Raw genomic sequence first — 17,185 nt, forward strand, 5'->3', positions numbered from 1 at the left:
GTGGATGAATGTCAAGAGGTTTTTCATAATTTCTCAAGGATTCCATCACATTGCTCTTCCAGATGTTTTCCATCGTTTTATTTCTCTCTTTTGTCTGATAAAATCAATGACTGCTTGTTTTTCTTCTTTCAGGAAAACAAATTCGTATCCACATGTAAAGTAACATTTTCCTTCTTTTTTCTTTTCTTTACAGGATATGCCTGCGAAAATGGAAAGATTACACGTTCAGTTCTCTCGTTCTTCAAGATTCCTCTCATCTCATCTTTATAAACCTACATATTGTATGAGAAAGCAAATACCTTTCCTTAAAATACAGCTAGTTGAAAAATAACAATATCTTCTATTATTTCTTAAAACCGGGGCCGCGGTGGCTCAGTGGTAGAGTGTTCACCTCTGGTGCTTGGGGTCTCGGGTTCGATCCCAGCCCCCGCCAAGTGAACTTTGTGGTGGACAAACACCGTGTGCGTGGGTTTTCTCGGGGTTCTCCCGTTTCCTCCCACTTTCTTCATTCCACCATTTCATTCATTTCTCATAATCACCGTCTCCTTTAACCTAACCGGCATAACCGTGGGACGTAAAACTCAAGATTTCATTTATTTCTTAAAACCCATTTCCTGAACACTGTTTTTTTCTTTCGTTTCAAATAATTTTAGTTCGGGAACTTTTGTTTGAGAGTTATGAGTTTTAGTTATTAGTTTGAAATCTTGGGTTAAAAATTTTGAGTTTGAAAATTTTGGTTTCAGAATTTTGAGGTCGAAAATTTTCATTCTAAAATTTTGTTTCAGAATTTTTAGTTTTCCAAAATTTGAATTTGAAAATTTTTAGTTCGAAAAATTTGATTTGAAAATTTTTAGTTCGAAAGTTTCGAGTTTGAAAATTTTAGTTTGAATGTGTTTAGTTTTCCAAAATTTAGTTTGAAAATTTTTAGTTTTAAAAATTCTTGCACTCAGCGGAACCATTTTGAAAAGAATCGAAACAGTTTAAGTAAAAAAATCTGGGAACACTGTTTTCATCAACTAAGCGCTTACTGGATTAAACTCACAAGTAAACCTTACGTTTGGGTGAATCGAGTTGCTGACTGAGACACATATGAGAAAGTAGTACTAAATGTAGTCAGTATTTCAGTGAAGTTGTAGGTGCGAAGCTCCAGGGGTTTAGGAGATAGAGCTACCAGAACATCACATGGAAGTACAGAATAGTCTTCATACAGTTGGAGGTAAAAGCTTTGTAAGACCTCTTGTAACGACAAAAGGTGAATAACAAATATATGGGTACATATTAGGAGTAGGAGGAAGTTATATAGTACGGGTATACCTGAGGGTGGCCATCTTGAAATCCGCCATTTTGAATTAAGGTTAAGTTTTTAAAATAGGAATATGGTCACGTGATACATGATTTAAGGCGCAAATTTAATCAGAAGAACAGTGGTGACGTTAATTTTGATTTACGCGCAATTGGTAAAAAGTTACAGGGAAATTAAATATTGTTGCAGCATATGTATTAGTCCTTTATCCCATCTTGTAAATTTTGTGTTAATGATAATAATTAAATAAAAAGCAGGTGGATAAATATTAGGTCTATGGTAAGAGTTGCCTTAATGGCGGCCATGTTCAAATCAGCCATTTTGAATCAGACAAAAGTTTTAAACAAAACGCATAACAGTGACACCTTATTAATAGCAAATTTTACCATAACTCCAACGGCATAACCATTTTTGCTTTATCATTAACCAGCACAAAATTAAATGGATCGCTCCTTACGACTACTGCTTTGACGGAATTGTTAACGACAAATCTGTCAAGTGTAACTAGATTGTCTTTGTCAGGTGTGCTCACTGTGAGCAGAGCATTTGTGCAAGTCATGCACTCTTTTCTGAACTACATATTGATTGTACTAATTGAGGACTTTTCTGGAAGAAAGACCCAAGTTCAATTATGACAATTCCACTTTGGTCATTTTTCCTTAAATTAGCAACTTGTTTATGCGATAACAAATGCTGGCTACTGATAAAGAAAAATGGTTATACCGTTGGATTTATGGTAAAATTTGCTATTAATGTGTCAATGTTATGCGTTTTGTTTAAAACTTTTGTCTGATTCAAAATGGCGGATTTGAACATGACCGCCATTAAGGCAACTCTTACCATAGACCTAATATTTATCCACCTGCTTTTTTATTTGATTATTATCATTAACACAAAATTTACAAGGTGGGGTAAAGGACTAATACATATGCTGCAACAATATTTAATTTCCCTGTAACTTTTTACCAATTGCGCGTAAATCAAAATTAACGTCACCATTGTTCTTCTGATTAAATTTGCGCCTTAAATCATGTATCACATGACCCTATTCCTATTTTAAAAACTTAACCTTAATTCAAAATGGCGGATTTTAAGATGGCCGCCGTCAAGTATACCCTTACTAAATTACTTCTCCCTAATCCTAATATGTAACCATATATTTGTTATTCACTTTTTGTCGTTACAAGAGGTCTTACAGAGCTTTTACCTCCAACTGTATGAAGACTATTCTGTACTTCCATGTGATGTTCTGGTAGCTCTATCTCCTAAACCCCTGGAGCTTCGCACCTACAACTTCACTGAAATACTGACCACATTTAGTACTACTTTCTCATATGTGTCTCAGTCAGCAACTCGATTCACCCAAACGTAAGGTTTACTTGTCAGCAACAATACACTGAGTGCTTAAAAAATCGCTCAAACCAATAACAATGTTTCGTACTCGTTGTTGTTTCGCTGGATGTGTATGATTTAGTCATTCTTACAATGAATCAATCAAATTTAATGAAAGAGTAAATGTGACATGATTTTTAAAAATTTTAATCCACGAACGGAAACGTTATGAACTGAAGTACTAACAGGGTCCTGGACTCCCCTCTTTTACACGTTTTCGAGAATACATGTATCCTGCTATGGTGAAACATTACACAGTGTATTTTCCTGGTTTAACAATTAGACACCGGGGTTCGAGTTCTATAAGACTCATCAATCAAAACTGAACCTTGACCTTTTAATCCCCAAAAGTTAGGCATCCCTCTTAAGTTTTCTATTTTTTAGTAATTTTATATGCATCCAAGGGAACGAAATTAGTCCTGGACCATGACCTGGTTCTGCAAAATAATAATAATCATCTTGGCCTGGCCCCCAAAAATTTCAGAGGGTTCTTTCATGTACCCTTGCTCTATGAAAGACAAGTAAGACATATCCCCTCCAAGGACGACAACCATGTACTTCTGTACTCAATCACATAAAAATATAAGGTAATAAAACCCTCATCAAAGAGGATAAAAACCGCGGAAATTTATACCTATAAAGGGGAACAAAAAATAAGATGGCCTCACACATACTTCCAAGGGAACATTCATGTACTTCTGTCCAAGTCCTAATACTCAATCATAAAACTACACAAAGTAACAAAGAAGATAAAAAGCTCCAAATGTTATGCCCGTGGAATGGAACCCAATAGATTCCCATAGCCCCTAATTCAAAAATCCTGGTTTAATAACGTCATAACTAATTTTGAATTGCCCTCAAATGTGTTTTCTAAGATCATGCAACCTCTTAACGTCATACTACGTTACCGACCCCCATATAATGATTCTTTACGAAATGAAACATTAGCAGAGGTCAAAAACTTTCAGAATTTTATACCGTAAAAGCAATATTTAAAAAGGGTTATACATACACCTCTCCAAGATCCTGCACTCAATCATACGTAGGTGAATCAAATATGAACGAAAATTGTTTGGCTAAGCGTCCAAACGGGTAGCTGGTGTGATTGGGCAGGTGCGGTCGGAAGGTGGGGCTGAGAGAATCAGGAACCAGTACAACCGGCTTGTCGCATGCTTCGTTTAGTAGTCATCATGATGAGTGAAAAGAGTGTGCCAGTGTCTGTTGCGCAATACATAATTATCAAGTTTCTCACCCAGGAAAACATCAAACCGGCTGAAATTTACCGCAGATTGCAGGCTCAGTTAGGGAATGATGCTCTTTCGTGGGCAAGAGTGAAGGTGTGGTGCAACGATTTCAAGCAAGGCCGTGAACGTGTTACAAATGAAGCTCATCTTCATTGTCCTCGCACCAGTGTGACTAATGACAACGTGGCACGTGTTCGTGAGCTTATCGAACGGGATCAACGAGTCACTGTGCGTCAAATTGCGGTAGAGCTTAGTGTGACTATGGAAGTGTCCAATCAATCATCACAAAGCAGTTGATCTTCCGCAAAATCACAGCTCAGTGGGTTCCCAAGCTGCTGAATATTAATTTTTAAAAAAGCTGAACAAGTTCGCATTGTTCAAGTGCTCCACACTCGTTTTGACGTGGAAGGGAAAGCGTTTTTGCTTCGCATCGTTACCTGTGACAAGACAAGGGTGCATCATTACACCCCAACGTCCAAGCGTGTCAGCATGGAGTGGCGGAAGAAAGGTGAAGGAAACAACGTGAAAGCCATAGTTCGCTTGTCTGTGGGGAAGGTGTTGACCATGGTGTTCTGGGACTGGAGGGGGTTCTACTAGTGAATTTCTTACATGAACGTCCGACCATCAACGCAACCTACTACTGCGGCCTCCTGGTCAAGGTAAGCAGCAATATCGACGCAAAAGACGAGGCTGTCCCATCCGCCAGGTGTTGGTCCTCCACAACAACACCAGACTGCACACAGTAGGTGTTACTCTCAGCAGGAACTGGTGGCAATTCACTGGGAAACGCTTCCACGTCCACCGTACAGCCCAGACTTATCGCCATGCGATTTTAACCTGTTTGGACCCTCAAAGAGGCACTTGGGGGCGAGCGATTTGCGACGAACGATCAAGTGGAAACCTTCGTGCATAACTGGTTGGTTACCCTCCAGACCCGTAGCCAGCCCAAAAATGCAGGAGGGCGATCCAGCCATATGATAGTTCATCACCATATTATAGTTCATTTGCAAGCCTTCCGTGAAAACTTTAGGGGCCGGTTCCCCTAGATCCCCTGGATACGGGCCTGCTACCCTCCCAGCTTCATTCTACGAGAACGGCATCAAAAACCTACCGAAAAGTTGAGGAAAATGTATCCGTAAAGACGGAGACTATGTAGAGAAACAGGTTGTTACAATGTTTCCTACAATGTATATTTTGTTTTATCCCAAGGCTCGATTATATTTGTTCCCCCTCGTATAACAATATAAGGGAGAAAAGAGTTCATCAAAGAGAATAACAATCTCCAAATTTTATACAAGTAAAAGGGAACGAGATAAACTGTCATAGCCCCTAATTCAAAAATCCCGGTTTAATGATGTCAAAAATAGGGCGAGCGGTTAATTTTGAATTAGGGTGTGCCCTAAGATCATGTGACATCATGACCTAGGGGATGGGACTAATTTTGTATTTCCCACAGGGGAATACCACGTGACCTCTATCAGCCAAGCAAAATCGACAAAATTTTGCTGACTCAACTATCTATAGTAGCTGGACTACTTACAGAATAGTAACATAAGTTTTATGGAAAATTGCAGATTCCATAAGGATCGAGCCAAGTTAGGTGGAGAGAAGACCAAGTTAACATTTTACTATACAAGGGTAAATTCGTAAATAATACATACTAATATTTTATTTACTTACATGCTCATTTTTATGGTACCTCTTTACAAGCGTTTATCTGCTTCTCAATGAGAGAGTCCAAGTAGTCCATACAAGACACCAGTTTTGTTCAGGTGCCGAATGGCTTGGGTAGCGACGGCAGAAAGCTATTCTAGAGCTTAGGTTGTTTCAACTTTGGGAATAGATCGAAGCCTGGTGGACTCATATCCGGACTCTAGGGAGTTTGAGCAACATTTCCAATCTACGACCTTCCCGCAGTGCTGGCAAGCGTGAAGAATAAATGACCCTACTTCGAGCAACTGAAGTAGAGTTCTTGCTTTTTCTCCGCAATTCTTACAAGAAGTTACGATAATACACTGCTGTGGCATTTCTTTCACCGGGGCTTTGTTTTCATAACGATTCTTTGCAGATAATAAGCAAAACCCATAATTTGCTTGAGCCTTGATTGAGTTTATCGACATTTTGTTGATCGTGAGGAAGATAAAGCGTTGGACTGGGATTTCAAGCTCAACGATAAACTGTACTCTAATCCATTGTTAATTAGTCGTAAAGTTCACGTAAAGCAGTGTGGATTTCTACCGGGTTTTTACATGTAGATTTTCAATCTTAATGTATGACCTTTGATCACCAACAGACACTATAACCGAAATATCTGAAGCTTTCATTTCGAAGTTGTTACAGTCAAAATGTATACATTACATATCTCACAGGCATGTCCTGTTCTCTCAAGAACTGAAGTTCAAATGATACAAGGTTTACTGTGATTGCATTATCCATTGTACACGTTTTGCAAACCTCTGAATTATTTATGAAATGACCCTCTCATTATAAGTTATGAATTTTTATGTATGGAAGATGTATGAGTTATCATTATTTTGTTATTGTTGGCACTTGGCAGACCACAAAATAAACAGAATCTTTAATGTACTTCAGTTTTCACCTCACTTCCTGGGTTTGGTTCAGGGATTATCCATTTTAGTACTGCCAATCAACGGCAATACTTTTATCCATCTCTTGATTATTTAAACTATACCTTCTGTAGCATTCCTTAGGATACATTATTTTCTGAAACAGTTCCTGCCATTATTTTCCTCCAAGTAACTATCTCATGTTAGATACATAGGCTGATAGTCTTCTATGTAGACAAATTTGAGGTTTTCACCCTCTTATAGCAATTCCACATTACAGCACTAGTTGGTCAACTCGCGACAATTTCCCAACAGCTCACGTTACATTGAAAAAATCTCCTTCGTAGGTACACAATGAATATTTTCTTTCACTCTTATTGGGCCAGAGATTGCTGTGCACACCTTACGAGAAGAAATAAACTTTCAGAAGTCTAAAGAAAGAGCAGTCCATTGGGCCGGTATTGGAACCCTTCACTGGGATGTCGGTGAAAGGAATATAGAGCGAATCCTGACAATAGCTACCATCCGTCTGAAGGAAGCGAAGCTGTGTGATTGGATCCCTTGTCCTGATGCAGCTCTACCAGTTGGTATAGACTCCAAATAGTGATGTAAATATACTTCGAAATGTGTCCGTGATAGTATGTAACATTGAGTTTTACTTTGCTGGTTACGCGACGCAGTTCAATTGTAACAAAATTAAGCCACAACTATGAAATCACGTGATAACTCTCGGTAGACTGAAGAACGAAAATGTTTCGTTCTCCTCCATCGACAGTTTTGTACATAATTACTCGAACCTTTCCACAATCAGTCAAATACTTACAGCTTTCTACAATTGATTTTCCGTTGGAACATGGCTGGGTTTTAATGCATACTGCCTTATGGGCCACCTTTAGACCAAACTTTTTGCGAAAGTCATCATGGACTGTTGGTTGAGACACATGGAACCGGGTGATCATAGGATGTGAGTTAGTAAATTCTCCGCTGTGTCAATGCCTTAATGTCGCGCAACAGATATGCCGTTAGTTCACTGGAATCTGTTTCATGATACTTAATTGTTCATACAATCCATGAGCAGTCTCGCTGCTAATCGTCGCACTATGGCATTCACAGTACTGCGTGGAACAGCAATCCATGTTGATGATACTGTTTAATTATAGTGAAGTGACTAAAGTGAGCAGCGGTACAATGTAGCCTTCCCAGAATGGATTCGTTTTCAGTGCTATTAGAGCTTTTCTATTTCAAGTATGCCCTCGGAAAATATGTAAAATATGCTTCGGCCACAGTTCCGCCTACTCTTTTACGGAGAAAACCCTCCCTTTGCTTTCGGAAAAGAAGTAAATGACCTCGACTGTTGCCAATTTGTCATTTAGTCGTTTGTTCTTGACGAGTAAAGATCGTAGGCTACTTAGAATAGCTGACAAGACAGTGCACAGTAAAGTTGGTGAAATAACTCATTGTGGCAACGCTTCCGCATCCAACTATTGAAAGATCTCGGCTATAGTAACTAATTATCTCTCTTCTTTCGAGGGAGGTACGGGAAAACACACATCGGCAGCAGCGCCAGCAAGGGCACACTTGAAACAGAAAGCAGTTAGCCTTTGCACTGCTTTACTAAAATATACCCCAGATACTAGTGCTTTGCTGGTGCAACATTCACATTTCTGCGTTTCATCTACGCCGAATTGTCCCCTTTTCATTTCGTCTGAACGGAGTCTATTATCCTTGTATTGATCATTTCACCCTAACTATTTCCAACACTTTCTCATCAGGCTTCTATAACCATCTAAGTTTCTCCACTCTTTTCTATACTCACATCTCACATTTTTAAAACGTCTTATAGGTGTCACTACACGGAGTTATTCCCAGAGATATTCAAGAAGAAATTATGTAATTGCTTCATCAAAATTTTCTTTCCTTTGTCAATTATACCAAATAAAGGTTCAAAACATGTGTATGCTACCTAAATATGATGCTTCTTTAAACCTTATTTAGGCAGTGTCTCTGTGCTAGTATAAGTTATAACCAAATAGTAGTTTATATTTACCTACCAAGTGCGTTCTCAGGTCCAAGAAGAACCCAATCAGCAGAACTACAAAGAAGCCCATGCTGTAGAAAGGCGACTGGCTTCCCTGAACTCTCTCCTGATTTTATGCCGTACGGAATCCTATGAATTGTCACTATGTACCCATCATCTGTTTGCACATGATGCGACTCTGCAGGGTAACCATACTTTTCGATAAGCCCTATCTGAAGAAAAGATATTATGTTAGCGTGTGGTTTCGCATGTAATATTACAATATTATTATTATTACAAGTACCTAGTTAGTAGTTACGTCAGCGTTAGGAGTATATCCGTCGCTGTTGGTGGAAGACTAAAACAATAGACACAATCTGCTAGTTAACAGCATAATTTTGCTTTTTGGATCAAAACATGCAATATGTTTCAGGCAGGCCCGTATTCAGTGGGCTCTAGGGGACCGCCCCCCTCTAAAATTTTTGTTGGCCCCCTAAAATTATCACGGTAGGCAGCAAATGAACTACAATATGATGATGAACTTTAATATGGTTGGATCGGGTCCTCCCTAGCTTCAGCCGGGACCCCCTACATTTTTGGGCTGGCTACCGGCCTGGTTTCAGGCAATAATTTTCTTGTAAGCCTTATAGCTGAAGAACTACATACAGTGTAGCCAAACCCAAATTATCAATTAACTCAGTATAACGTGCTTAGTCTGTTAAAAAAACAAAAAGTACGAATACTCGATTTAGGGTCTGTTCAAAAATTTTATGGCCCTTGATCCAAAAGAAGTTCAATACATTTCAATCAAAACATTTCTTATACGCCTTATATCTGGAGAACTACATATAGTGTAGCCAAACCCAAACTATCACTTAACTCACTATAATGTGCTTATTCCGTTTTAAAAAAAAGTATGAAAACTCGATTTAGAGGCCGTTCAAAAATGTTATGGCGCTTGCCCCTTCCCCTAGAGGAAATTGTACTTCAGAAGATCAAAAATCCAATAGAATTTTTATATTAGTTACAGCAAAATTTGAAACTATTTTTGAAACGTCGCTTATAATTGCCCCCCTCACCTTGGAAACCACAACATGGATGTCCTTGAACGCAGATATTGTAAAATATTTTACAAGACATTATTGAATATGTACTTTTTATAATAATAAATATGTACCTTTTATAATAGTTGAGGTCATAATGAAAGGAAAATTGTTATATTTGAATAAACAGAGGAAGGACGTAAATATTGTAAAATCTTCTTTAATACGTTTATTATTATTATTATTATTATTATTATTATTATTATTATTATTATTATTATTATTATTATTATTTTACTCGAGATTTCTTCATAGTTTGTTATTAAAATACTTGCCAACATATCCTCATTTTATTGTCCTAACAAACCAATATATGTTGATAGTAAAGTAGTTTAGATTGATCGAGCTTCTGGGCCTTCAGAATTTCATGTCACGCTTCCCCCCCCCCATACCCGTTATGAAATCCTGACTAAACGAAGAAATATATGTTCCAGTAAAATAGTTTAGAATGATCAAGTCGCTGGTGTGGAAGCCCCCTCCTTCACGAAATCCTGGCTAAGTGTTTGATGTCGACTGCATATTTGTGGCATTAACAAACGAAAGCTCTTTCTTCAAATATCTCAAAATACATTTTATGGACTAGTAGTGTTTTTCCACTCACCGATTCAATTACATTTTCTCTATTTCTGCCCTTTTACGTAAGTAAATACCGTAAAAAGAATAACAAAGTGTGTACAAATTCAGAAAGAAACTGGATTGAGAGAAATAATTTTAAACAAAGTATAATAAAAACATGAAATGTTTACTCACCTAAACTGCGTCCTTCCACGTTTCAGCTTTACACCACAACTGAAGAAATCAACTGTTTATATCTGTCACATTAGCGGCTCGAGAAGCTCGCCGCTTTCATAGACAAAAGCCGAAAGCAAGTAGGCCATTGTTGAATAATACGGTATTTACTTACGGAAAGGGGCAGAAATAGAAGAAATTAATTGAATAGGTAAGTGGAAAAAGACTATTAGTCCACAAAAGGCATTTTGAGATATTTGAAGAAAGAACTTCCGTTTATTAATGCCACAAATGTACAGTCGACATTATAACATTCTGCTAACGTGCGAGGTCTTGCAAAGTGTACTGCTCTTCATTACAACTTGTAGTTCTACATCTTTAGTGTTATTTTTGCCTTTACCTCAAAATGGCTTATTTTGGACTCACACACACTGTTTTCCCATTCGCCGATTCGATTCAATTTTAACATTGAGTTATTTTTGAAAAGTTATTATTATTATTATTATTATTATTATTATTATTATTATTATTATTATTATTATTATTATTATTATTATTATTATTATTATTTGGATATGCACAACCAGAATTCTAAACACACATAAATTCACATGAATAAACACATAATACTTGTTAATGGGCTGGAAAAAGTACACATTACCGGGCCTATCTTGCGTAGAAGATAACCCCTAAAATGTCATTCCCTCTTTCTCGAAAACTATCAGGGTACAAACAAAACTTTTTTTTTTCGGTACAAGTGATATAAACGATTTGATTTCGAATGGTGTATTTCAAATTTTGTGCTGTGATACGGGGGGGGGGGCTATCTTGGAAAATGGTTCAAACGAAAATATTTTCGGTACAAACGATACAAACGTAGTACAAACAAATGACCTAGTCATTGTTTCAATTTTCTAAATCTGTGGCTATCTTGCCATACGTGATAAACAGTCCTCCCTTTCCGCACGTTACCAACTTAAATATAAACAAATGCACATAGTTTTAGTCGAATGTCAACTTGAAGATTGGACCTGCTGGTTATTGAGAACTTTCTTTTTAGTTCTCTTTTGTGCCATTAAATTTTATAAAACAGAGATTTACTTGCAGTGAATAATTTCGTGTTTAAATACCTGACCGCAAAAGCTGGCAACGCAGCATTGGGCACCATGTTCGCGCAACGAGCTATCAGAAAGGACTAGTATCAAGTTGCCTATTGTTGAGTTGAGTTGATTTTGAGTTTAACGTCCTGTTCAGCAGCAAGGCTATGTGAGAGGTGGACCTACTGATTAACGTGGAATCCGAACCACATGAGCTCTAGCCGGGAATCGAACCCGCGTGGGAGACCCGGATTCGATTCCCGGCGGGAGCTCATGTGGTTCGGATTCCACGTTAATCAGTAGGTCCATGTCTCATGTAACCTCGCTGCTGAACGGGACGTTACACTCAAAATCAACTCAACTCAACTCTTGTATCAACGGCAAGAATGATTTTGTTATTAGGAAGCATTCGCACTCCGAGTTATACCATGCTATTAGTTTATCCTAACTTCGTTGCTTGTGTCAGAGCTGTCTGGACGTCCATAGCCCATACTCCATGTTCTTAAAGGCAGACGACAGTATACCGATGAAGGATTGCTGTATGTTCCAGGCAAGTGCTGAGTACAGTTTTACCTGTCCTAAGTTAATGTTTTTTTTTCTTTCCCTCTCTTTTCACCCTCTTATGTCACAATCTGTTTCCAATTGAAAAGTATTTAATTTCATTTGTTAAGTAGCACGAGTTACGAACCCTTTACTTATGCTCTAAAGATTATAGTTGATTAAATCCTGGGGTGAGCTTGTTACTTCTAGACCCCAAATTCTTAATTTTACTTTGGATGCGTCGATCTGCAAGAATTGACGAGACCATACTGCACAATAGTAACAATTACAAGAGACAACAGGAAAACTGCTTTTTGATATGGATTCAGCTTCCGATGAACAGGTTGCATCTCTGACATTATTTCTCAGTTGCATCCGGTAGCTATGGATCTACTACATAGGTTTGAATTTGCCAAGTTTGGGAGTCTGTTGCAGTTTTACAATGTGAAGCAAAACTCACTTGTTTTATTCAATAGGTTGAAGCTTTATGCTGAATTAGAATTAATTAATCATAAATGAGGGAATTTATCCTCTTCACAAAATTTATTTACAGCTCATATAAGGGAAATAGTGTATTTTTCAAGAAAATTTGTTCCCTTATCTCGTAGAGACTATTTTCAATTATTTCTTTCATTCCAACTGTGCGTTTCACTAATTTTTAAACAATAACTTATAAAAGAACATTTTCTCTAGATGAAAGTACGTCATACTTTACATATTACTTACAGTGTCCAGGTTAGCATCTTCAATTTCAGCATCTTCAGCGGGAACTTCATTCAGGAAATGTTCATGAATTTCATGATTGTAAGACACTTGGAGCAAAATGGGTAGCAGTAGCATTAGTTGCTCACCCAGGAGCATCAGGAACCTGAGAAAGAAAAAAAAATATTCGAACTTCTAGGTGTAATTGCTACCAGAAGACGTTTTTCCAAAGTAGTGGTGCCCATTGGGGTAGTTCAGTAGATATTCAATTCCCCTAAGTTTTATGGTGTTATTTTATTGATATCTTTCATAACGTAATAGGCCTACTATGTGAGTGTATTCAACATATACGCAATATGGTATCCAGGGTAGGCCACTTACTTTTGAAATGCCCCTAGAAATTGATACATGGCATTGAAAATATGATCTTTAACGGGTTTTATTTATTTCAAAAACTGCTTAATCAAGTATCACATCGAATTACGTAGATGATAATCAATAGGCATAAAGATCATAATGCTGTTCAGGGGCGCACTGACGGGGGTCTACCGGACTCAGATCCCCCTCCCAAATTTCGTAACTAGATTAATATCTGTAGACTTTCTTAAGAGGCCTCATTCCGGCGAAATTAAAATCCCGCTAATTTTACAGAATTATGTGATATCTTCAAATAGATAAAAGATAATTGAAATAAGGAACAAGAGCGCCCTAAACAATATTATTTTGCTTGAGGTTATCACAAGTTATCTAGTGGCTTTCCGTTTTCAGCCGTTTAGAAACGCGAAAATAAATGCCGATTTTCAAAATGGCTCAAAATTGAAAGTAGATAAGTGAGTTGTGATAACGGTATCTCATGTAAAATGATATTGTCTTGGGCGCTCTTGTTCCACATTTCGATTATCTTTTATCTTTTTGAAGATATCACATAATTACTGTAAAATTAGCGGTATTTTAATTTCGCCGGGATGAGGCCTCTTAACACAACTATACTTGTTTAACAGAGAAATGATTGATACGAGTACAGGCTAATCTTAGCACCGTTACACCTTATCTATGCTCTTTCTTTTCTTAAAAAATAATCTAGTTCTACCATTTTTTCTAAAAATATGGGTGGCAGTAATTAATAATTACTTATCGTCTTTTTGGGTGCATCATAAGAGAGGTTCAATAGAGGAGCGTCATTTCAGACTTCGCTTGAGGGGGCAAGAGCACCACCGACAAGAGACTTTCACGTTTGTACTAGTATATTAGTAGACAATCTATTAAAAGTATTCTTCAAACTCTTGGGGAGCGGGCAATTGCTTCCTCCTGCCCCCCTAAATGACGCCCCTGGTTCGATATTACATGAACGTATTGGACACCCTCCCCTCCCCAAAATGCTTTGAACTCCTAGCAGCAAACATTTCTAGGTGGGCCTCTGATGCAGTTTACTGCAATTTGATAGATCTAAATCATATTAAGGAAGAAAACACACATAGAAACAAGAAAAATTGGCAGATAAAATAACTAAAAGAAAAGATAAGTGCAAAAGAAACGTGTATTATAATGTTATTAATAGAAGATACTGTAATAATAAGTGTATGTGTCATAATTAGGACTATGCGTATCGCCTAGACGAACAACAACAGCTACAATCTGCTATTACCTGACCAGGATAGCAGTGCGGTTTTGGGAGGATGGCGCTGCTGTTGTGTTTACATCAGTTTCTTGGCAAGCGCGGTGGGACAAGGGAGCGGAGAGTTTCACTCTGCAGTGTATCCAATGGTTTTTAAAAGTTGCAGTTTAGATGTAATGCATAGCCTAATCTCTTTACGCTTAGTAAAGAACGCCGTAAGTTATGTAGTCGTAGTAAACCATTCCTGCAGTAATACAGATGTATTGTGAATAGTGATATATGAATGGAAATTACTAGAGACAGTAAATAATGACTACACTAGAAAATAATGAGTACATATTCTACATATCCTCTCGTCAAAAACTTCAGAACGAGTCGAATCGACCAATTTTAATTAGTTTTTTCTTTGCCACAGAGAGCGTCTGATCCTTTGTACAATACTGAGGTTAGTTTGTTCGCAAGTTAATATGGAGTTTTTATTTATTTATTTATTTTGCTTGTTACTTAAAATGTTCTGCAAATAACTTCAATAAGTTTTGAAACTGTTTGTCTTAACTTGAGCCGGGGGTTGATCCAGGCTGAATGTTTGGGGGGGAACGGTCGTTCGAAGTCAAATCAAGGTAAGAGTGTATTGCAAAAATAATAAAAAATAAATAAAAGAAGGAGAAGTAGCTATTGTTTGCAATTTCTAGAACAGAAATGGCCACCCGCGATTTCGAAGGTGGATTTTTTTTTTTTTTTAACAAGAACGCCAAGGTAAGTAATTTCTTTCTATTTATTGCTTCATTTGGCTTCTGCAACGTAAAACAAAAAAGTAAATCCTACCTATTTTAGGTTTTACTTTACATCTATAATACAAAAGTGAACATTCTTAGGTTTTATTTTTGAAATAAAAAATATCCTCTTCTGGGGGAGGGGCAATCGCTCCACTGCATCCGCCCCTGACTTGAGCATATGCATGAAGTGGTTTATTACGAACAGGACAAAAAGAACTGTGATAGATTGATTACAAGTAATCCGGTTAGAAACACTGCTGCTTGCATTTTAGTTCCAAAACCGGCCGCCCGCACTCGTTCGCTGGTCAGGTAATACTGAGCGTTATTAATTAAATATTTGTTTATGCGATATCAACAAAATCACACAAGTCATATATGAAGAAAATGTGAAAAATAAGGAAGGACGGAAGAAAGTAAACTATTCTTTGTGGATATTTTCATGAAAAGTGATTTGCGTAACATTATACGGTTATTAATAAAACATTATACGGTCATTATTTATTTTTTAATTATAAACATTTATATTTGAATTATAAACAATAGTCCGAAAATAAAACACTCCCCAAAGAACTACCTCTTGTGAACTTTTTCAGGACAAATGAGTTATGTTGTATTATAAAGTTATTAATGAAACATTTATTTTTGAAATATGGACAAAATCGTCAGAGTCGTTTTCGAGAAAATCGTCCAGGAAGAACGAATCCCCGAGAGCAAACCACCCCTTCTGGATTTTCCTAGAAAAATTATTTATATCATCGTATAAAATTCTTAATTAGACACTGACCACCCACTTGGCGTAACGGCCCGATTAGTGGACCTGTGTCGCTCCACGCCATCTGCTAGCGACTGGTGAAACTACGCCCAGATTATCGAGGAACATGTGGTCAGCGCGCCGCGTCTCCCTGTCGCTAACTGGCGTGTTGGGAGCTTTCTAGACCTAGTGGCCGTCACGTTTTTGTTCACATCACTTCCCAGTTTGCCTCACGACGCTGGGTAGACGCCGAAACTTGGGCCGGGAATCGAACTCGGGACTACGCGGGCATAAATCCAACGTTGTAGCCACTAGAATACGGTATCCCTTTAATGAGACACTAATTCACAAAATATGAACAATATCGTTGGAGCCCTTTTCCGAGAAAATGGCAAATTTTATTAAATTCTTCAATAAACTACCCCAGACTACCCCAGAAAATTTTAAAACGACCCCAGACTACCCCAGAAAATTTTAAAACGACCCCAGACATGAGAAATCATGAACAAATATAGGCCTACCTGGGTACCATGCACATTCTTACCAATTCTTCTGCTGTTGAAATTGGAACTACAGATGTTTCAGAGGATGTGCCATTAAATGTATATTTTCATCAACTGTATGTAACCTTATCTCCGGCTAACCTTCAGAGCGAGTTCAAGCAAAAAACAAGAGCAGTAACATGATTGAACACAGTTTGATAGGCTTAATTTTTTCGAGATCAAACGAGGTAACAGATCATTAATACAGAAAGACCTATATAGTAGTTGTATATTGTATTTAACTATTATAGTCGTTTGTGGATGATAAAAACTCAATAATTCGACACTCAAATTGGCAATTAAAAATCACACAATACGAATATGAAGAATTAAAGCTGGTTACTAAGACGTTATCTCAGAAGTGTCTATATCCACGTTTATTCTGTTTATAGCACGTTAAAAACTTGTATTATTCAATTATTACGATAGTAAAGATAAGCTGATTAAAAGACGAGCAACTTCTACCGAAATATACTGGGAAAGTAAACACTAAATAACTATAGTGTAAGCAAATAGAGTCAATCCATCTGAAGTGCCTCAAAAATGGTGAAAATGGTTGCTCGACCATCCACGAAAATTATAGAAATTTGAGTGCGATGAACATTGTGTATGAGAAGGTCAATAACATCATTCACGTTGTTGTATGTACAGGTGTTCCTGAATGGCGGCCATCTTTGTTGTCGGTGGGGTGCCCATTTTTTTTATTTGCAAGCATTTACGAAAATTACGCTTGTTCAGGATGTACGAATCAGACGAATACCAAACAAAAACGAATGTTTACATGACAAACTGAGGTACATGGAGAAT

At 37.5% G+C, this 17,185-nt stretch overlaps 1 protein-coding gene across 1 annotated transcript in view; it reads right to left on the bottom strand.

Annotated features, from left to right (window-relative positions):
* LOC145669839 (lipase 3-like) overlaps window positions 1–16,374 on the bottom strand; it is a 46,698-nt gene extending 30,324 nt beyond the window's left edge. Inside the window, exons 1-3 of the mRNA XM_081738186.1 lie at window positions 16,358–16,374; window positions 12,719–12,860; window positions 8,558–8,756 (exon numbers count right to left, since the gene is read on the bottom strand). Of these exons, the coding sequence (XP_081594312.1) occupies window positions 8,558–8,756; window positions 12,719–12,860; window positions 16,358–16,374 (358 nt within the window). The remainder of the gene's footprint in view (window positions 1–8,557; window positions 8,757–12,718; window positions 12,861–16,357) is intronic.
* Between the last annotated feature and the right edge of the window lie 811 nt (window positions 16,375–17,185).

This window comes from Thermobia domestica, chromosome 14 (genome assembly GCF_964235325.1).
Source record: "Thermobia domestica chromosome 14, izTheDome1.hap1.1, whole genome shotgun sequence".
NCBI lineage: Eukaryota > Metazoa > Arthropoda > Insecta > Zygentoma > Lepismatidae > Thermobia > Thermobia domestica.